Source organism: Psilocybe cubensis, chromosome 8, assembly GCF_017499595.1.
Source record: "Psilocybe cubensis strain MGC-MH-2018 chromosome 8, whole genome shotgun sequence".
Classification (NCBI taxonomy): Eukaryota; Fungi; Basidiomycota; class Agaricomycetes; order Agaricales; family Agrocybaceae; genus Psilocybe; species Psilocybe cubensis.
In genome coordinates this window covers 1800980-1822303 of record NC_063006.1, presented here as the reverse complement: position 1 = coordinate 1822303, position 21324 = coordinate 1800980, and the positions used below count along the sequence as shown (strand labels likewise).

At 46.7% G+C, this 21324-nt stretch overlaps 7 protein-coding genes across 7 annotated transcripts; 6 read left to right on the top strand and 1 right to left on the bottom strand.

The window, feature by feature from the left end:
• Positions 1-137: 137 nt before the first annotated feature.
• Positions 138-2044, top strand: JR316_0009077 (Cytochrome P450 monooxygenase 89; the record flags this gene model as incomplete). Its single annotated transcript, XM_047894786.1, has 6 exons — positions 138-366; positions 422-781; positions 845-1304; positions 1364-1759; positions 1815-1914; positions 1973-2044. The coding sequence occupies 6 exons, from the start codon at positions 138-140 to the stop codon at positions 2042-2044; spliced, it is 1617 nt and encodes a 538-aa protein (XP_047746245.1).
• Positions 2045-2630: 586 nt separating this feature from the next.
• JR316_0009076 (uncharacterized protein) lies at positions 2631-3472 on the top strand (the record flags this gene model as incomplete). Its single annotated transcript, XM_047894785.1, has 2 exons — positions 2631-3008; positions 3086-3472. 2 exons carry the CDS (start codon positions 2631-2633, stop codon positions 3470-3472), a joined length of 765 nt encoding a protein of 254 aa, XP_047746244.1.
• Positions 3473-3525: 53 nt separating this feature from the next.
• Positions 3526-4375, bottom strand: JR316_0009075 (uncharacterized protein; the record flags this gene model as incomplete). Its single annotated transcript, XM_047894784.1, has 2 exons — positions 3526-3540; positions 3980-4375. 2 exons carry the CDS (start codon positions 4373-4375, stop codon positions 3526-3528), a joined length of 411 nt encoding a protein of 136 aa, XP_047746243.1.
• Positions 4376-8601: 4226 nt separating this feature from the next.
• JR316_0009074 (uncharacterized protein) lies at positions 8602-9300 on the top strand (the record flags this gene model as incomplete). Its single annotated transcript, XM_047894783.1, has 2 exons — positions 8602-9065; positions 9123-9300. The coding sequence occupies 2 exons, from the start codon at positions 8602-8604 to the stop codon at positions 9298-9300; spliced, it is 642 nt and encodes a 213-aa protein (XP_047746242.1).
• Positions 9301-10512: 1212 nt separating this feature from the next.
• JR316_0009073 (uncharacterized protein) lies at positions 10513-14334 on the top strand (the record flags this gene model as incomplete). The annotated part of the gene is made up of 3 exons (XM_047894782.1): positions 10513-10699; positions 10761-13896; positions 14085-14334. 3 exons carry the CDS (start codon positions 10513-10515, stop codon positions 14332-14334), a joined length of 3573 nt encoding a protein of 1190 aa, XP_047746241.1.
• A 2244-nt stretch (positions 14335-16578) lies between these two features.
• Positions 16579-17285, top strand: JR316_0009072 (Ubiquitin-conjugating enzyme E2 1; the record flags this gene model as incomplete). Its single annotated transcript, XM_047894781.1, has 5 exons — positions 16579-16602; positions 16682-16777; positions 16845-17028; positions 17087-17213; positions 17273-17285. 5 exons carry the CDS (start codon positions 16579-16581, stop codon positions 17283-17285), a joined length of 444 nt encoding a protein of 147 aa, XP_047746240.1.
• Positions 17286-19220: 1935 nt separating this feature from the next.
• JR316_0009071 (uncharacterized protein) lies at positions 19221-19950 on the top strand (the record flags this gene model as incomplete). The annotated part of the gene is made up of 3 exons (XM_047894780.1): positions 19221-19597; positions 19661-19724; positions 19789-19950. The coding sequence occupies 3 exons, from the start codon at positions 19221-19223 to the stop codon at positions 19948-19950; spliced, it is 603 nt and encodes a 200-aa protein (XP_047746239.1).
• Between the last annotated feature and the right edge of the window lie 1374 nt (positions 19951-21324).

The following is a 21324-nucleotide window of genomic DNA, read 5'->3' as shown; positions in this document are numbered from 1 at the left end:
CCGGCAAATAGCATGGATACCCCCACCTCCTGTTCTTGGACAGTATCCCATATCCTATTAGTCCAGAAGTATAAATATCGTCGCAGCTAGACCGTACCCTCTTCATTTCCCATCTTCAATCCTAATCCACACTTGCAATGCTAGGCATCTTCAGCCTGCTCTACCAAAATCTCAGTCCCGCCTCATTGATATCCTTGATATTAGGGGTCTTCACGCTTGTTCATGTTGTGCCGTACCTCTATGACCCTTTCAACATTCGTCGAATCCCTGGCCCATTCTTAGCCAAGTTCTCTGACATCTGGCTCGGTTGGGTGAGCAAGAATGGCCATCGTTCAGAGGTGGTGCACTCTATGCATGAAAAATATGGTTCGCAATATAACATCTGAAATATTGGTTCCACAATTCAATTGTGTTGTAATAGGCCCTATAGTTCGCATTGCTCCAAATCATGTGTCAATAGCCGAACCCGACGCACTGAACATCGTCTACGCACACGGTAACGGGGCGCTGAAGTCCGATTTTTACGACGCCTTTGTATCTATTGCTCGCGGAATCTTCAATACTCGCGACCGAAGCGAACACGCTCGCAAGCGCAAGATCGTTTCGCACATCTTCGCTCCGAAAAGCGTTGTTGAATTCGAACCACAAATTCGAGAATACGTCGCATTGCTTCTCAAACAATGGGATCGCTTGTATGAATTGTCGCAGAAAGGTTTATCAGGACCTGAAGGGGAAGGATGGAAAGGAGACGGTGGCAGACTTTGGTTGGATTGCCTACCATGTAACCTATTCTGGCCTGCTTGTTATCAGCTCAAAACTTTACTGACGAATCTACTTTGTTCAGGGGCCAATTATCTTGCGTTTGATATTGTCGGAGATCTCGCGTTCGGTGCACCGTTTGGAATGATCAATGCTGCCCGGGATCTTGCGGTCGTTCCAAGAAATCAGGAGGATGCAATGAAGAGTTATGGAACTAACGCCGCCGTCGATGTTGTAGAAATACCAGCAGTCAAAATCCTAAACGGAAGGGGAGAATATTCAATGTCTATGGGTGTGCTTCCGCCTTTATGGCGTCCATTTGTGCGCCATCTTCCCTGGTATAGCAAGGGACAACAGGATGTTAAAGCTCTGGCCGGCATCGCTATCATGGCTGTGGCCAAGCGTTTTGCATCTCCCGTCGACAGAGTCGATCTTCTGAGTAAACTTCAGAACGGTAGGGACCCCGAGGGCAACCCGCTATCCAGAGAAGAATTGACTGCCGAGTGTCTGACACTCCTCATTGCTGGCTCGGATACAACTTCTAAGTGAGTGTGTGCGTCCCTTTTTACAAGCATGTAATTGACTTGAAGGATTTAATTATTAGCTCAACATGTGCTATCCTTTACTATCTTGCGCGTACCCGCCGGGCGCAGCTAGAGCTTCAAAAGGAATTGGATGAACAACTTGGTACTGAGGACGAATTAACAGCGACAGGCCAACAGGTAAAGAGATTGCCATACCTCGACGCTTGCATCAATGAAGCTCTGCGTCTTCATTCCACCTCTTCCCTTGGCTTACCCCGCGTTGCCCCACAAGGAGGAATCACCGTAGCGGATCAATATTTCCCACCGGGAACAGTTCTCAGCGTTCCAAGCTATTCCATCCACCGCGATAAAAAAATCTGGGGGGACGACGTGGAGGAATACAGACCAGAGCGATGGTTTGAGCGTAACCAAGCGGATATCCAAAAAACTTTTAATCCCTTCTCATATGGTCCAAGGTATCTTTACAATTCATTGTGACGTTTGTAAACCGTTTTCTTGACAATTGCACAGGGCATGCGTGGGTAGAAATCTCGCTTTCCTCGAATTGCAGATCATCGTTGCGTCAATCATGCGCAGGTATGATATTATTTTGGAACATCCAGACCAAAAGGTCGGTCCTCCCGCGTTGCTCTCTTCTTACAGCATGTAACTTACGCGCATCCCTGAAGCTCGAAACTCGAGAAGGCTTCCTTCGGAAACCCCTCGGCTGTATGGTGGGCCTCAAGAGACGCGATCTGTAAAATTGCGTTTCGACGGTCAAGTTACGTACGCCGACGTACCCATAGCTTGCTTACGATTTGGAACATTCTCCCGCTCAATTATCCGTCGAGCGTCACTGTCATTCTTCTTCCACGAGTACTTGTATTTGTCTGAACTAGTTTTAAATACTCTTCCCAGTGTGTATTTCTATGATAACCTGTTAATTTTGGACTTGAACCTACACGCTTTGTATCTATTGATGGTGAAACGATAGATATGTTTCGCGGCAAACAATCAGCCGCTACAATACTTCGCTGCGGTCATCAGAGATTGAACACAGGGAAGTGATGCTTTTCATGAGTACATCTTTTCTACCAAGATGGCACAGCTCCACTGCAGCCGCTCCGTTTCGCCTGCGAACATACACCTCAAAACGACATCGAAAAAACATTATGATCACACGAGACGCTTTATTTAGGCCACTTCATCGGCATGATTTGACAGATACCTACAAATAGGACAGAGATGTTCTCACTAGTTCTATGTAAGAAGACGATGTAATGGGCATAATTCCCTCACAATATCTCAATCCCACCTTAACGGAAACGTCGATGGGTGGCCGCTGCAATGGCTTTGCAGACATCTCATCGCTCTGAAGCATCGTCGACACCCACGCCCACATCGAGCTCCGGCAACACCACTGACCCCAATGCCCAGCAGACTGGCTTCTCCCCTGCAGGGTCGCCCCCTCTCATTCTGGCCTTTCTGGCTATCGGATTATTCTCAGCTGCTATGATCGTTGTTTTTGGTTGGCGACGAGTGCAGTTTGGTCGTGCGTGGACATTGGGGGGTATTCCGCCCACGGAGGAGATTCGTTTACCAAGAGTTCTACCCAAGAAACCCGTGCTGTGGGATCTATGGTGCAAAGGACGTGCTGGTTGGACAGAGGTCGCAGGCAGCAGAAAGCCAGAACACAATATTAAGCTACAATGGGAGAACATGGCGGTAAGCATCTAACACGCGTTACGCTCCATCTTGGGACTGTTTGGATGGTGCATTAAGGCTGATCGAGTGACCTGTAGCCGTTTACTGTAAGTACGGTGCCTTTGCACGATCCGGCCGAGAACAGTATCACCACATATACCCCACCAATACGTGATGTTTCTCTTCGCCCTCGTCCTCCCTTCCTCCCTTTTCGTCTAAGATGGCCGAATCATCGGAGCATGCCACCGCCGCCCCCATCACCACCACAGCGACACAGGGATTCCATGAAATCAATCGAATCATCGCCATCGACGACGTCGAGATCGACACTGCAAGTAGGGGTCATCATCATTATGCCATCTGCCCAAAACCCTACATATGTCAGGACAGACAGTGATATCAAGCGCCATGAGCGCAACAGACATCGAGAAAGTGAAGAGGTTGTAGATTATTCCATAGGAATATATGAGTGCCCGTGGGATTAATGTTACAGTCACTGATTCGTGTCATATAACACCACGCTGACGGCGTAAATAAGTTAAATAGCGAGTGGCTGCGAAAAGGTAAAATAATTTAAATTGAACCGGGAAGATGCCAAGAGATAATGAAAAGAGTTGCGTGTATGGGGGGATATGGGTATTGGGTTAGATGCAATGGGGTATATGTGGGGTGTGTGTGCGCAAACAAGGCATGATGATAATCGTCGATGCCAGCAATGAATAGCAAGCGAATTCTTGAAAGGTTTTTGACGTCAAGGAATCGGATCAAGGAGATAATGCTGAAGATATAATGGGAAGAATGGGCCAAAATTTTGCAAGTGATTAGGAACGGAAGATAGTGAATGGTGATATGTGACGAGGTTATGACCTTTGCCTTTCCCTGCGTAAGGTCATGATGCATGTTTTATCCATTTCGAACGATACAGATAATCCGCCAAACCACGTGTGTTCCAGCAAACAATCCATTCGAATCACACCATTTGAACGACACACGTCCGGGTTTGGTGCTCGGGCACATCGATCTTCGAATACACCAGTGATTCTGGTCCGCTGCTTTTCAGACAGAATGTCCCATTCATCGTGCGATATCCTCCTAATGAGAGCAGTATGAATCTCCTCGAGAACGTCGCCAACAGTAACACCTTTCGTACGGCGTATCTTGATGGGCCAGTACCCCGGAAAGATATCGCAGACAATGTATAGTGTGTTAAGAGAGGGATTGGTAGCTGGTTGCGAGAGATCGAAGTCGGATAGTGGATGTTCCTGCTTCAGTGGATATCGTGCATATTGCGATGGTTCGCGGATGTTCCACAGCGTTGGTTGAGGTTGGTCTAACGCATCGGGATGTTGGGAGTATGAAAGAAGTGGATGTGTGATGAAATCGGCCATAGTGGTAAAGGACGGATTGCAGAAGAAGAGCAAGCAGGACGTATTGGTCCCTATTTATACCACCTCGGAGGGGACGGACGGAAAGAAATCTCGGAGTGACCAAATGCCCATCGTACGTGTGCCCTTGTATGCGGCGTCCGTACATCGATTGTCACCTACTGCGCCTGTCGCTAGAAAGCTCGAAAGAACAAGATATAACACCGCTTGCTGTTTGATCTGGTTACCCATTCTTTCGATCTGAAGACTCTGCATATTACAGCCTGTAAAGAAAGCAGGTTATGTACATTGTTAAGGGTAGAGATGGAGGAAAGCATGACGCAAGGGTGTTGGTCATGGCACGGGAAGCACAGACACAGTCGGCACGGTTGTGCACTGCCTCACAACTCCGCTCACTTCATCGTTGCGCTAGATGCACAACGCGCCTTTGAACCATAGAATGTCGACAACGAAGTTCGGCAAAAGTGAAAGATGATTTTCCAGTGTAGTGATGAACGGCTGTAAATCTGAGAGTCAGTTCACTGCATACCGCATACCGTCGTTAGGCACAAACGCACCTAATTTCCTCCTGAGCGCCGAAAAAAATGACAAAGGTGGTCATGCATGGATACAGACAAACCAGAACACTCGGTTCTGAGAAGATCAGAAGTGCGCATAAAGTATTTCTTTCTTCGGTGCTTCATTCAATTTTATGTTTGGCAATGGGAGAGATGATCCTGGGTCCATAAAGAATTCTCCGTGTTCATCTTATTAGAATGGTATTGAAGCATCATATTGATGATTGAGAGAAAAGATACCAGGCAATAAGATTGGGTGTGGGTTGAGGGTTGTATTACTGAAGAAGATACAGTGTAGTTTTGCTGTCAGTTGGGAAATGATAATGACTCGTTGAGGAGCATAGACCCTGTCAAACCTGTGTGGGGTCATTATGCTTGAGCTTGAAATATTTAGAATTCCGAAATTAGAAATAGCAGTGCTTTATTTGTAATTGCGTGCAATCAAGAGTACCGCATATAGCCGGTCATTGGTTGTGATGTATGGGTGACGTCACGGGTCAATTTACCCTGAAATCGGCAACCAACTGTTCGCGATTACCAATAAGTGTTAAGGGAGTGTCGTCCATCTGTATGCCACAGTCACGTTTAGTCAAATGCATACATTATATTCCGTCGAAAAAGCAGTCATAGACGCCGTGCATAGCTCCACAGCGCTTACGCGTCTACTAGTGGAGAATTGGGGCTTTTTGCTGTGGCTATGTCAAAACTTGACATGAAATACGGCGTGTCTGTCCGAGGACCAGAGTAGAAAAGTAGACAAGCATCGATAGAAAGAGACAAAAGAACTCCAGAGTTCTCAGCGAGAGGCGGGAATGTACGCAATGTTCTTGAAAGGAAGTTGTGTTTGAACTTGAAAAACGGTTCCCGAATTCGTCGTCTGTCTGTCACCAACGCTCAACCTTGGAATTGTATCTTCTATGTCTATATCCCAGTGCAGAGGCTTGAGCTTGAGCTGAGTATTAAGACCTGAGGGCGTGTTGACAGTTGCCTTCAGGTTTTGCTTCGCAACGTTGTAGGTTGAGTTGTTGCTGGCAGTTCTTCCTATATGTCATATAGACCAAGGTCTGGTACAACGGTTATCATAGCCGACATTCTACTGCTATCTCAAACGAACACAATCGGCACGCATCAAACGTTAATTTGGTGCGAAACTATCTTCTACAGAGATTTAGTTCTGTCCGATCGTTTACACACATACGTGTGGCTTGCCTCCATTTTCTAGAGGCAGCTCTATGCTGATTGTCTTTAACTGTTCCCAACAATACATGCATTCGCGATCACGATGCTATCTCAGGCATGTAAGCCTTACCCCTTTTTTGTTTATCATTGATAATTGACCCAACTGTTTGATGTAGCACTTTTTAAAATTCTCAGACATTACTCCTCAATTAATCCCAAATTCCCTCCATGGGGTCTAAAATAATGTCGCTCAAGAGACTGCGGTGTTGGACCCCGTTGGATATGAACCCCAAACTCTGTATTCGTTTTAAGGGTCTCCAGGAAAATCGGGGATAGAACTGCGATGGTACCGACAGTAGCATAGTATGTCCATTAATGATACGGAGATACCGTTTAATTGTAACCTCAAGATCTGTTTTACAGTTATTGTGGGCTAGTAAGCGTGTGTAAGTCCAGCTAATCCTACCAGCGGACTCAACTATTGGGTAGAGAATCACCAATCCTTTATAAATTCTATCTTTACAACTGCTCATCTGTGCTTGAAGTCTGTGGCTTTATCATCTCAGACATGAATACACAGACATAGCTTAGGACGAAACTACATTATAAATTTTGCCACAAATGCTTCGGATTGATTGCATCTGTCTGTCTCGTGTAACGTAAAGACTCCTGCACCGGCGGTATTGTGAGCTCTCAGAAAGCTTTTCGTGCAGTTGGATAAATGTGTGTTTTTTGATGGCATGTCATTCACATCAAGTCTGAAGGCGCCTATTGTCGGTTATGTGTTCTGACATTTTATGATCACTAATAGCAATATAGTCATAGTGGCAATTGTTGCCACATGTGTGCTGCGCAAAACCAAGGGAGGATTACCGTTGGGGGCGCGTGAACTGAAAACTTTGGATCGTTAGGACTCAACTGCGACCCTCCACACGCCCCGCGAACCTGGTCGGAGTCTCACTGCCGGCAGCTTGCGTACCACATAAATGTGATCAGGTTAACTTCGTGCCTCGGTGTATACATCCCCGGGTGTTATTTCTGAAGACCTGATGATTGTCGGTGTCCTGATCCTACTCTACCTATCGCTTAATTACCACTGATATTTCCTGATGAACACCTTTACTCTGAGGAGTCACCTCTGATGAACCCACCGACAGCGTTGAGTGGAACGAGTTAAGAATTACGGCGCGCGTTACAAAAACATGATGCAGGTTTGGAACTGCCATTTGGAATGGTAGACTGTCAAAGATTTTGCTCAACAGGTGACTTTTGGGGAAATGTATGCTCTGTAACTGTCGATTAATCGAGACCGAAATATATCAACGAACTGACTGAGTAAAATCATCCACCCCCTTCCCCATGGGCCAGTCTTATTTTTAGCGGCCATCACTTCCTGACTTCACCTCGCAATAACTTTTGTACTGCGGGTTATACACATTGGGGGTTCATTGAGCTTTGCATGGTGGGCTAATGAATTACTTTGGTAATGAGCGTTAACGGCAACGAATTTATGACTTCACCGTGTGCTGAGTCCTTCGAATTCGCGTTTCGAGTCGAAATACAAGGCAAAGTTGGGAGGTGTTGTTCTTGCTGGCAGTCGTCCCGTATTTGGTACAACCCTAGGAACTGAAATAATTGAGTACAAATACATATGACGAATGCGGAAACCCGGACAGATAGCCATACATGAGGATGACTAAGTTGCAGTCCTCTCGCATACGTAGGCGTATGTTCTTTCGTGAATCCCCCAGCCCCTGACAATCTCGATGCTTGTTGATATCTTTTTCGGTTATGAATGATTTTATGAAACGAGTCTGGAGATGCTTGAAACCATCTGGTTCAGTTGAGTGGAATCTGCTTGAATTCGGGCTAGTTCTGGTGGTGCACTCCACATTGGATCTGAGGCACATGAGATGCTTCAGTCGTCAGAAAAAGACCCCGTGGCGATCCGACCATCGTACACTGATCAGCTTGTGTACATCGAAGAGATAACCAAAGTCATAATTCAAGCGTTCCTCGAGGGCTAATCCACAAGCTTGTAGCAGCTTTTCGGTGTACGCAGTCCGCAGTCATGATGGCATTTCTCAAATGCTAGTAAGGCCAATTTGAAAATATTTTGATCTGCGTTTGTCGTGACGAGTCTTTCCCTGCACAAGCAAGTTTGAAAGCGCGCTTTGTATTAGCCTGAAGATCCGGACCAATAAAATATGAGTCCCTGTTAATCAGTAATCCATACATTCTTTACCGTGTTTTTCCGTCGATGTCGAAGTTCAGGTGGCGCCAATCCCTTGCAAATGTGCTGACCAAGCAGAGATGGTTTGGTTTGATTGCCGACTTTTGTTTGGAATGGACGCCATTAGTTCCTGTTGCAAATGGAATTAGCGCTCTTGGCATTTCGAGGTGTCTCCTGCCCGTCGTCGTCCAACTCGATCAGCTCGAGCCAATTAATTCTATCATCCTCATCAGCAGCACCATACTTATCTGGCCTTTGCGATGTCCGCCGCGCCTCCTGTCGTTTTCCATCAACCGAAACATGCACGGCCTGACGCAGATCATCACCAGCACGCCCACCATCATGACCACACTAGAAGTCCCAGAGCGCGACTGCCTGTGATACCCGACCTGCGCTTCGAGTACAGTTATATGAGGAGTATCCAGCCATATGTTCACGTTGAGAGATTATCAACAGGAGAGGCCGTGCCCCGACCTACAGACGTTGAGTTGGTTGACCAGGGGATGTTGGATGAATCTGGTTTCGTGACGCTGGATGCTACTCTCGGTATGCAGGGCAAGGAGACCGAGAAAGGGTTCGCGGAGGGAGAGGTGGCATTGAAGCCGCCGTCTCAGACGGAACCCGCGTCTGGCCCGTCAGAAATTATTCATTTGCAATGGAAAAAGATTGCTTGGGTTACTGTGCGGGACCAGGTTATCAGTCCTCTAGTGCAAGGAGCGGCTTGGTGAGCAGTTTCATATAGTATTTGATGCGTTGATTGTAACACGTTTCTTCACTTCAGGGCGCTTGCAAGCTACTACATTAGGCCCTTTTCTTTAGAATTTGGGTCTCGTATGGGGACATTCGTACACCAGAGACTACCAACAAAAGAAGGGTTGGGTGTTTCATGGCTTCGAGATTGGGCGAAATCCATTGGTTTGACGAGTAGTAACGCCGCCGCCGTCCAAAGGAAATCGTAGTCGACATACAAATAGTGATGATATAAATTACACTGCAACATAATCTTATACATTATTTTGTGATGCCACGATTTCAGTCGAGATTAAGGTTTTATCTCGACATAAGCGTTTATCCACATGTACCTTGAAAAGGCCACATAGAGGTAGCGGAACCATAGGAGTTGGCTCATGTGCGCCTTCATCGATTCCAAAGCTGTTTTGTACTCTTTGTAGCCGGAAATGAAGATTGGTGTGGCATTGGCATCGGGGTTGCGAGGGTACGGGGGGGTAAGAATGTCAGGGTGCCAGATAGATAAGACTTGAATAATAAAAGCCTCCAATTTCTGCATACCGCGATAGATGATTATCTCGATCTTGCTCAGGGGGACGGATACCACGCTGATATACTTGTACGGGAGCGAAGACGATATCAAGGTGAACAGTCGCAATGGAGGTTCCGACGAAGTTACTCCGAGGTTTTTGATCAGGGACAACACACCCGCAGGGATTGAGTTATGGTTGGGATGGTTCGATACACCAGATGCGTCAAAGGTCAAAATCTGTCGTAGTAGTAGTCAGTGAGTCGAGGCAACCACCATTGTTCAGAAAGGCTATACCGTATCAATTTTGTGGTCATGAACGTAAGGCTTCAAAACCTCAGCGATAACATTGGGATCCCATTCCGCCGTTTGGTTGTCTTGCAGCTTTCTGGGAGCAAAATATTTTAATCGAAAGATATTTTGAAAGCGAAGGCAACACTGACGGGTGATCAACGACCCAGCGAGTAGAAACCCCAAGAATATCAAGGCTATGGCTGAGTTCGCGTTTTCTGGTTTCACCCAGACCTTCAGCATTCCCATACGAGAGGCATAAATGTGAGAACGAGATAGTTTCGTTTACGGATTTCTGTTGCAGGGCAAGGATCGTTGGGGCGAAGAAAAGGGACTCGTCGTCCGGGTGAGCGGTCACGAGGAGAATATTTTTGGACACAACAGCCTTTTCTAGTGCTTCCTGAGTAGCAAATTGACTGTTCGAGTCTAGTGGCTCGTAGATGGCGCCTAGAATAAGTGCAAAGACGAGGACGACAATGGCTGCAGGATGAATCATGGTCGGGAGAGGTCAGGAGCCTTGAGTCCCCTGATCAAAGTCCCGCGTTGTGTTTTGTTGATCCCGAAACAGACAGATGGGGTAAACATTCTCACACTCCTTTTTCTCTCTACCACATCACTCACGATGGCGCTCTTAGGAGCTGGAACAAAAAACTCCCCTATCGCCATAGATGACTCTGAAGACGAAGTCGTATACGAGCTTTCGAAAGACATTTCTTCTAGATCATCTCCAACGAGCGACAAACCGGATTATTATCAGAGACATGAAATCCCTGACAGCGTCTTTGATGATCTCACTCGTCATACTGAAAGTGCGTCAACTACCTGCTACATAATTATAGACGCATTTTAACGCTAGTCGCCATTGTCAAGCTGCGCAACCCATTCCGAGGGATAAGAAGAGGAAAAGGGCGGGCAGTATGGCTAGCCAAGACATACCCGTTGCAGGTCCTAGCCATCCTAAGCAGCGGAATCATCCGAGTCTAGTGAATCGCCTTTCGCAGCCCGAAAGCAAAAAGGCGCGTAAACGGAGGCGGAAGCTGGAACGCCAGGCTCAGGAAGAGGCACGTTTGCGGAATATTAACTACGATTGGCTTCCATCAACGGGTCCGACGCAGCCTCACCCGCCGCATTCATCTTGGTCGCATGAACACCAAGTATACAGTGACCCCTCTTACCTCCTGGGGCAGCCTCCCATAGGCGTAGCCGTGCCAATGTCGGAAGGTATATTCCCTCGAAATTATCTGTCTTACAATTCATCCAACCCGTACCAAGAAGAGAGTTTCTTCGATACATATGATTCTCATTCCGTCACACCTCCTTCCAATTCTCTCCCACAAACGCCTACTTTACCAGGGTCCACCACCTCCGATTGGGTGTCCGCTATGGCCATGGCCGCAGAGAGTTCAACGAACGCGAAAAATGTTGACCATCTGCCCCTGCATTGGTCCCCAATGGCTACCCAGATCTCATTACCTCCAGTGCAACCACCACCCCTGCTACCTCCCGCTTCGTCTTACTCGCATAGCGCCTCGCTTCCTAAATCCACTACTATGCCTCCGAGACTTGCAGAACATCACGCTCTTCCTCCAAAACCTCCGCCTCCACAAAAACCACCTCAACCTTCACAAAAGCCTCATCCGCCTCCACCTTCAACTTCACAGAAACCACCTCCGCCTCCGCCCTCACAGAAACCACCTCCACCTCCGCCCTCACAGAAACCACCACCTCCGCCTGCCCAGAAACCACCACCCCCTCCGCCTCAACCTTCCCAGAAACCACCACCCCCTCCGCCTCCACCATCTCAAAAGCCTTATGTTCCCCCGCTCGTTGTGCCCATCGGCATGCAACCAGACCTCGATCCGAACAGTAAGCATGGTAGCTTTCAAATTACTGCGGCCACCAAGGACGTGGGTGCAGAGGCGAAGAAGAAGAGGAAAGACCAGTATATTCCCAATCCGGCGCGTACCTTGGTCATGGAACAGCTTCCCAAGCAGCACCGGCAACCAGAATTTATCAATAGATGGAGCCGGGGTGCCTGCGGTGCTGTTCCTGTCCATTTGTTTATCGATGGGCCGAGAGGCAAGGCTTTGATCGAGTTTGCCACCGCGGAGCTGGCTAGGAAGGCGTGGGGCAGTCCGAAGCTTGGAGTTGGCTTTGCACAACTGAAGCCGCATCAATTGAAGGGCAAGCCAAGGGAGGATTTAATCAAGGTTTGGTGGTATCGTGTTGAGGGTGTTGGTGCCGGTGCTGGTGTAGGCGAAATTGAGGAAGGTGAGATTGAAGGTGATGCAGCGGAAAAGGAACCCGATGTTTCTGTTGCAAAGAAGGAGACGAAAAAGGAGCGAAAGGCCAGGTTGGCGCGAGAAAGAGAGGAAAAGAGGCTTATCCGTGAGGCGGCAGTGCTAAAGGCTGCTCAAGAACGGCAAGCGCAGCAACCTCCACCGCCGACTCTACCGCCACCTCTGCCTCCGCCGCCTCCTCCATCAGAATCTATGATCGTTGATGAACCTGTTCCACCTTCCAATCAGCACTTTTTCTCTTATGTCCCGGTTGCAAGTACTTCAAACTCTAGAAGACCTTCCACACACGATAATGATATCTCTCAGTATCAAACGTTGCCTCTTTCTTCTCGTTATCAGCAATCTGTACCCCCTTCATATTCTTCGGGGACTCATTCTCATGGAAATCCACCAGTTCATCACCCTGTGAACAAAGCAGCGTACGGAGCATCTATGTTTCTTCGTCAAGGCGATGACAATGAGTCAATTAGTTCATCGGTCGCCTCGTCCGTCCCAGGCAATGCAGAACCTGGTCAGGTGGATGATCTCGAAGATTACGAAGAGGTAGACATGGATGTCGATGTCGAAGATGTTGTAGCGCCTCCTCCCCCGCCTCCACCTAGAGTACTACCCCCAGCACCACAGTTAATGCACAAGTCCTTACCACCCCGCCCTATGTCTCCTACCCACTATGCCAGGCTTACATCCCTGAAACCATCTGCCCAGAATCAACCTCAGTTCTCAGCATCAGCGACACCATTTGTTCCCAGAAATCCAGTCCAAAACGTGCCACCTCAACGCCAACCTCCGCCTCAGGCTCAGCAAGCTGTACATGTCGCAAAACCTCAACATGTACAGGCACCTGTGTTGCATCAGCCACGCCCACAACATCCGGCAACAATTCTGACAATGTCCACTTCGGCTTCTGTATCTGTGCCATCAATATCAGCGACACATTCGCCATCGATGTCGGCTTCTTCAACCTCTTCGACTGTTCCATCCGAGCCTAAGGCAATGAAGAATGCGCCAACTGAACCTAGCTTCACTAAGCGTGCTCTCATAGCTCGACAAAAGGAATTGGAAGAGAAAATTGCACGGAGCAAATTGGAGCTAGCTGCGGCTAGTAGAACCACATCTACTCCTACATCTACTCAATTATCGCAACAAATTTCTCAATCTGCCAGCATTAAATCTTCTGTGGATCAGGATGACAAGCAAGCCAGGGAAGATAAACTGAGACAATTGGTCATGCAAAGCCAGCGGTCGAAAGCGAAGCCTGTTACAAAAATAGCTCCGACATCTGATCCTCCGGTCTCCGTCAAACCCTCACCTCCTCCTGCTCCCCCCATTCAGCATGAGAAGCAACCGACAATAACGACGACGGCGACAGCGACAACCTCACATAATATCTCAGTCTCAACACAAAGTGAGAATGACTTCACCCTGGAGGATCTAGCAGTCTCGTTTATCACCCAGACGATTGCGACTGTAAAATCACAATCTGCCTCAGTTAAGGCTGCACCTGTAGCTGCTTCTGCGCCATCTGTGCCAGCGCCTTCCATCAAACCCTCTCCATCATATTCTCATGTCAAGTCCGACCTCGCTGCCAAGCAGAAACGTCTAGAGGACCACATCTTGGAGACGAAGAATCTAATGCATAGGCTATCCCTATGTCGTTCTAAAGAGGAGAAGGATGTGATCTTGAAGATCATGCGTGAAAAAGAACGGTGCGTTTATTTAGATCCTGTTGTTGCTATTTTCCTTTTCCATATTGTTTGTCGACGCCTTGTTCGATGTGTTGTATTATCAAACAAATTTTTTTTGAAGAGCGCATCACTAAATTTTCCTCTCTTTTTTCGGCGGTTCTTTTTTACCCGTTTTGTTTCCTTTGTGCCCACTGCGTCTCGCTATCCAGGATATACGAGGCGGAAGAGAATAAAACCGTATTGTCATCAGCATCGACGTCGACGTCATCAACGCCAACGACATCGTCGTTCAGCGCAACAAAGCGGAACTCAGCGCCTGGCTCAGTCATCAACAGGGCACCAGCGACACCATCGCAACCAATGGTGCGATGGCCTGTCATTCAGCAGGATCCTGGCGTTTTGATGATAAGCGACGATGAAGATGAAGATGAAAGCGATGAGGGCGAAGATAACTCGTGAACTGGGATGACGGGTGACGTCTCACCGACTTGGTCTGCTTGGGGTAACTCAGGTGTGTTATTCTTAATTAACAGGACTTGGTCAGGCGGTTCAGATAGGCGGTGGGTGTTGGGCAGTGACGGTTTTGGGTGTGTTGGAGTGGAAGCGGATATGTTTGGTGTTTCATAGGGCCATCAATTCCACCCTCTCCACCCTTCGTGGAAGTAAAGAAAAATGTATAGTTTTTCCTTCGCTTCCGAACTTTGATTTTTCTTCTTGTGATTTTCTGAAAATCCAGTGCAGGGAGGTACACATTGTGCGCCTTCGTCTACACTGTTTCGTGGTGAGTGGTTTTTTCATTTCATCTCATGATAGCCGCGATTTGTGGAATTCGATTCAATAACTTGTTTTATCTTGACAGAAGTCCCCGACGGTCGTATACTATCCGGTTTTTTCATCGTGCCAGTCAGACCCGTAAGGTGGTGGCAATGCAACATCGTCATTATAGGTTGACACGGCCACGCGGATGTAAGTATGTCGTACGACACACGAGACTCGGAGGATACATGAAGATTGTTCTCTCCCTTCATCCCCCTTTTGCAACTCTTTTCCACCATGACTTTCCTCGTCGTCTCATTGCTGGTTATATCTACATTTATAATTCCTTTCCATCCTGCTTTGCGAAGACCGACGGGGAGGCTGTGTTGGTTTTCAGCACGGCTAAGCGTTTCGGTCTGGCGTATTTTCGTTTTGTTCATGCCTTTATTTTATTACCCTTGTTATCAAATAATTCAATAATTTGGATGGCTCGAAAGAAGATTATGTGCTCCCTATCCCTTACCACCACTTGACCTGCAGGTTTGGCGCCGTAGTCCGCAATCAACTCTTTTCAGTGAGGTCAAACAAGTGTTAATGGGATTAAACGATACATGCTGAGATATATATTACACATCATATTCCCCATTTTCTCTGTGGCCCTTACACAAGGTGAGTGTAAGTGGCTATGAGTGTCTAATGTGGAACGGTGTGGCATTTTTTGAGAATAGAATACCCAGCGTAGTTAGTAAATGGGAAGGACTGTGTAGGTGTTCAACACTTAACGGCAATGTTGGGCCGTACTGCGCGAAATGCGTTGTCCAGATCGCGATTGACTTTGAGGACTAGCGCTCAAGCGCTCAAGCTTTACGCTATACCCCAATTTGAGTGATAAACATGGATGGCATCAAATGGATACCGCCTTTGAGTATCAGAATTCGCGGATTGTCGATGATAAGGACGTAAGTCTGTGGTTCTAATAAGATACTGAAGCAGGCAAAATGTCGCAAAGATGCATAATGAATTGTTAACATACCGAGTCTGTGCTCACGTTGCGTTCAAGTTTTGCTTAAAACCTTGCGTAATCCGTCGCATGGTGTAATTTGTTGGTACTCGGTAGAGTCTATAACCTTCAATTTCAGTAAACGAAGTGTTTGACATGTGGACTTGGACTGTTGACACTAGAAAATGAAAAATAAAGATAGACCAGTCGATAGATAGAGTTTTCGGTTGCAAAAAGCGCGTGTCGGCTGTGCAAAGCTCGCGTCGGTCGGGCATGCATGGTATTCAAGAGACCAGGGAGCGCACTACCTTTGTCTGTTCATTGAATAGATTGCTCTGGCGATACGCCGGTAGATCAAAGGCGCCGAACAAGAACTCTGGCTGGTCGTCTGATCCGACTGACTCACGAGCAAAGCTATATCTGGCGCTGATATGCGTGGCAAGCATTGGTTTTCTTCTCGAGTTAGGGTGCCCTCGATACGAAAATAACGAGATAAAAGAGTTTTAGGGGTGCAATCTGAAGCTATGAGGCCCACAAAATGCAAGCAAAGGCTTTCTGTGGACGCAGAGATGGTGTTCTGCTAGAACCTGCGAGAATGGGTGACAGATAAGGCTGTGTGTAAGGACGGGCTGACTAAGCTAGCGTGTGTACATTGACAAAATAGAGACCAAACAAGCCCTGTGCACCTTATCCTCCGACCACCACCAACTGGTCTCCATCCTCTTCGTAAACTTCTCTTTTATTGGTAAGTCTTCCGGGCGCTCAATCCGATCTTTGGAACTGATGAATTGCTTGAAACTCTCCTATCGCCTTCAAATCGCATGTATTTTCCGCCGATTCATTTCGTTGTCACTCAATCCTGCGTTAAAATCCCTCTTTTCTTGATCTCGTGCGATCCGAATGGTCCTCCAGTTTCTTGCTTCAGGTCTTGAAGTTTCGAGTTTGCAATGGCCCTCAAGCGCATCAACAAGGTGAGTTATCTTCTTCGTACGCCCATCGCTGTTGATTTGCGTGGCACGCCACAAGTCAGGAGGCTGACATTTTGCTTAGGAATTGATTGATCTCGGCCGTGATCCTCCCTCCTCCTGCAGCGCCGGGCCTACTGGTGATAACATGTTCCAGTGGCAAGCTACGATTATGGGACCCGTACGTTGCCTTCCCCCATGGTTGTTACCCAAATGAGTCATACTGACGCTAAACACGTCTAATCAAGGGTGACTCTCCATATGCTGGCGGTGTCTTCTTCCTCTCCATTACATTCCCCACCGATTACCCTTTCAAACCTCCTAAGGTCAGCTTCACGACCAAGATCTACCACCCTAACATCAACGCCAATGGTTCCATTTGCTTGGATATCCTACGAGACCAATGGTCGCCCGCCCTTACGATCTCAAAGGGTGAGTTTTGAAATTTCTGACAACCACAAATTGACGCAACTCATATATCGTTGTTAAGTCTTGTTATCCATCTGTTCGATGCTGACAGACCCGAACCCCGACGATCCTTTGGTACCTGACATTGCTCATTTGTACAAGACAGATCGCACTCGTTATGAGGCAACTGCTAGGGAGTGGACAAGGAAGTGCGTATATCCGTTACTAAATTTTTAATGTGGACGTCTGGCTGATCTGACAATATCAGATATGCCATGTAGAGAAGTTACAGCACTCCGATTATGAAAGCTGATTTTGCATGCTTTGGACGAGCTGTTTATATCGAGCTAGTGTACTTTGTAAACCTACATCCCATGTTTTCTTTGGCCAGATACAATTCTTTCTCTTTGTTTTAATAATCTGTTTGGGCAATCCATCAATAGCATAATTAACCCCTCAGTGTACACGGTATCATTCGTCGTGAATAAAGAACATCATTCCTTGTAATCATTCTTTGCGCACCACTAAATATCAAAACCTCAATCTGAGAGTATAATATTCATGTGAGTCCACAACTTCTAATAGTAATATATCATTGTTGAACGCTGAAAATTGCCTCAGGTGAGCCAAATCACATAGTTTGGCATAATTGAGGGACCATCTTTTAAAATCGGACGCTCTTTGGTTGAATGTAATTATGTTTAGTTATACAAGATTTCCTACGTCTGGATGAAACCGGAAACTACTAACTTGGTGATTCGTCGATGCGGATGGGTTAGAGGGCGCATATTCCTCTTGTGAGAGTACTTACCCTTCTCGTGAGTCAAAGCCGGGACTTTATGATTGGAACCATCTCTTCATTGCGTTGCAGAAAAAATTATTACACAACAACAATGAAACGAACGAGAAAAATGTCGAAGAATATCATCCTGTTGTACTTTACAAAATAACGTAGCTGCTCTTTGATCTAATGATTCTAGTGACGGCACTGAAAATGATAGTGTACGCATGCTCCCTGGTTTACCCATTGCCTAGAATCGGAAATCCTCATGTCTGGCTGAGCATTGGATGGTGTGGACAAGGTGTGGAATCGATTCCAACACGGTTCGGTAGATTCCCTCTATGTCTAATAATTTGCCATCCTCTGTTGTCCCTTAAGGTTCCTTGTTGCTCTCCACGTCAAATGCCACCCATGAAAGGTCCGAAGAATTGTCTGTTTGAATCAACTGGTAATTGAACGATTTATTCCACGGCAAAAGAATTCCACGGTCGTTGTTCTCCGTCGATTGTCTACACAAAAGAAAGTCAGTCTTGAATGAGGCGCGAGCGCTCGCGCACTGACATAGTTTTTCCAGCAGTATTTTAATCACATTCAAAACGAAAAGATCGGTTGATTTGTTCCAAATCCGGACGTGGCGGTCGGATGTACAAAGAATTGACTTTTCTCAGCTCGGGAAAGATAGCGTACCTACCTGAGCTTCTATCTACGGTCAAGGACTCAAGGTACCCACTTCGATCTTGGCCGGCTTTTACTGACCTGGTTGGCAAGTTCTCTTACATTTCGGAACTATTCCGTAAATGTCGCGTCGTTTCCGTATATAGTATGTCGCTGTGGGTGTCCAGCTCGAATTGTTGAAAGTCGGTTGGATGGATGGAGTACGAGACCTGTCGGTTAGGTATCAGTCAGCAGGAATCAGTAATGACCCATGATTTACTCTTAGCTCATCATCTCACGCGAACCGAAATTTTGGCAGGATTGAATATTGAGATTAGATCTTGATCAGCCAGATCTATGAAACTTGATGTTACACACCGCCTCCTTGGATATTATGGGTCCTTGCCGACTTCTAACTGTACGTTGTAAGTGAATCAAACCAAGCTACCACCCGCTTCAACTCTATGTAGACAAGTTGTTCAGTACAGCTCGGAAACAAAGTACTGACATCATTCCAATGTCCTTTATTCCATCAAGCCTAAGGGTCCGAACTATCCAAACACGGCATTGAAGGCCTTGAAGCCCTTGAATTTCCTTTTCTAGTATGCTTTTGAAATACATCAAGTACGCGTCAACATTCTCCTCATATAAACGGAAGAGAAGGGCACGTTTTTTCATTAGTTCACCTACCTTTCTCGTCTCTCAATCTCTCACCTCTTCGTCTGTTTTGATTCCCATTCTTGCTTATAGAGCACGTTATAAATTTCTAATAGCCTAGAATATGTACTTCAACCATCCTTTTGGCAGCTGGGGCGAGATGGGCAATGGCCAATCTGCAAGCTCGACTTGGAACGGCGCAGCACCCACTCCTTCCATATACGGAGCTCTCCCCTATCCAAACGACTCGTCTGCCTTCCAAACTTTCTACTTCACGAACTTCAGCCCCGACATTCTTAATTGCACCGTGATCGGACCTCAAGCCCAAGTTTACTATAGGATTGTTACCGATAATCAGATGCCGGGCTATACTGTTGTCAAAAATTCGGAGGGCAAAAACGTCTCACTCATCGAATGGCAGTCCCATCCGATGATTGAAGTTCGTGGATTGTTGACCAAGCAATACGTTAGAGCGTGGCTGGCGTTGACTGCTGATAAAAGGTAGTTACACCATTTGTCCTGTGATTGACATGCAATCTTAAACGATTGATTATGACATTTTAGTGCTCGAACGATGTCCGTCAGAGGAATGCAATACGCTTGGGCGCCACGTGATAAAAGTATCAGTGTGAGTGGATTCTGGTTTTTTCTGCATCGTTACGTTTGTTGAGCCGGGATCGTGTGTATTTTAGTTATTCGCCGGAGGACCGAGAAACCCTACACTCCTGGCCAGGATAACTAGAACAAATGGTGCCATAGCACTCGACATGACGCCTGATGCTATCCAGCTAGGTCTTCTCGACTCTGTTGTCGCTGCTTCCCTCCTCCTCCAATGCGGACGCAATATAGACTGAACGGCACCTGTCTGTCGGCTGAACCGCTCTTGGATTTTGGACATTATACCATTAACATTAGAGTGTCCTTGCATTTTCTGTATCATAACCATTCGCATTTCATTTCTCCTTTGCACATGTTTCTCTCTTTATCTTCGTATATCTATTATTATTTATTCTCTCTCATTATTTATCTGTAGCTTTAGTTTCGACTCCCTGCATTTTGCACGACCATCCCACGACCACAAACCTCATGTTCCGCATGTAATTATCTTCTTCCACCCATAGAGCTTTCATCTATTTATCGCATATTTATTGCCGACCCTCACATCCAACTTATATCGTCATTTTTTTTTTATTTTTTTCTGCTTCCCCTTGATTCAATATTCTCACATAGTATGTATTGGCCTTCAACGGCCTCCACACAACCTCCATGATAGTCTAGTTTCGTCCTATAGATCTAGTACTCTTAAAGGTGGCGGTAGCTAGAGTCCTATCGTAAAATTTCGTGTATCGAACATCAATACGCATTGAACGCCCTGCAACTTGCCGAAAACTTTTTTTCAAGTTCAAGTGCCAAGGTACGCCGGCAGGCACGTGTTAGTGCCGAGTCCACATGCTGACAAGCATAGACAAATAAATCGCTGCCGAATCATTGGCAAATTACTCAACCTCTCGCTTTCCTCTGCTCTTCGGAGCAGCTCCAACTTGATTTGCATGATAGGCTTCTTGGGGGGTATTCATGCGCCTGATATTCTAATAATACCCTCTCATCGCGTGGCATGTCTTATGGTCAATTCGTCTTGGTGAAATTTTCATTTGTGGCTTGTTTCATGCATCGTATCTTCAGACCAGTGCGTGACCCAATGTTGTTCACTTCACCGTATCAGGTTGCATCGGAACTGGGGCACGAGGCGTATCTGGTGACTTGCTGCCTTCTTGAAGAGAAATTTTTCGGTCGGATAAAGGGGAACTTGACCTACAACCATTGGTGAGAATATTCTTCGTGTCTCGAATCAATAGTTATTCATAACATGTGCCTACTTGACTGTATTCGATTTACAGCGTTAGAATGACTGTCAGTGTGGCCCAAAAATTGCATCCCTGCCTCCACACTCTGATCCTCTACACAAAATATGAAACCCTTGGTTCAACAAACAGAGCAACTACACCCTCCTAATCTTCCCCATAAATGCACCACTAAAAACTCTATTTCTATTCAGGTCTTGATCAAATTTGCTCGGGTGCTTTCAGCGTCGTGGGACCTTTAGTTGTGCAGGCTCTTCCATTTTCTACCCGTGTAAGCCTGACTACATTGATCCTCCTTGCACTCACACCGGAGCTCCATCGTCTTGTCCAAAAAATTACATTTACGTTGCCCTCTTCACAATTTGG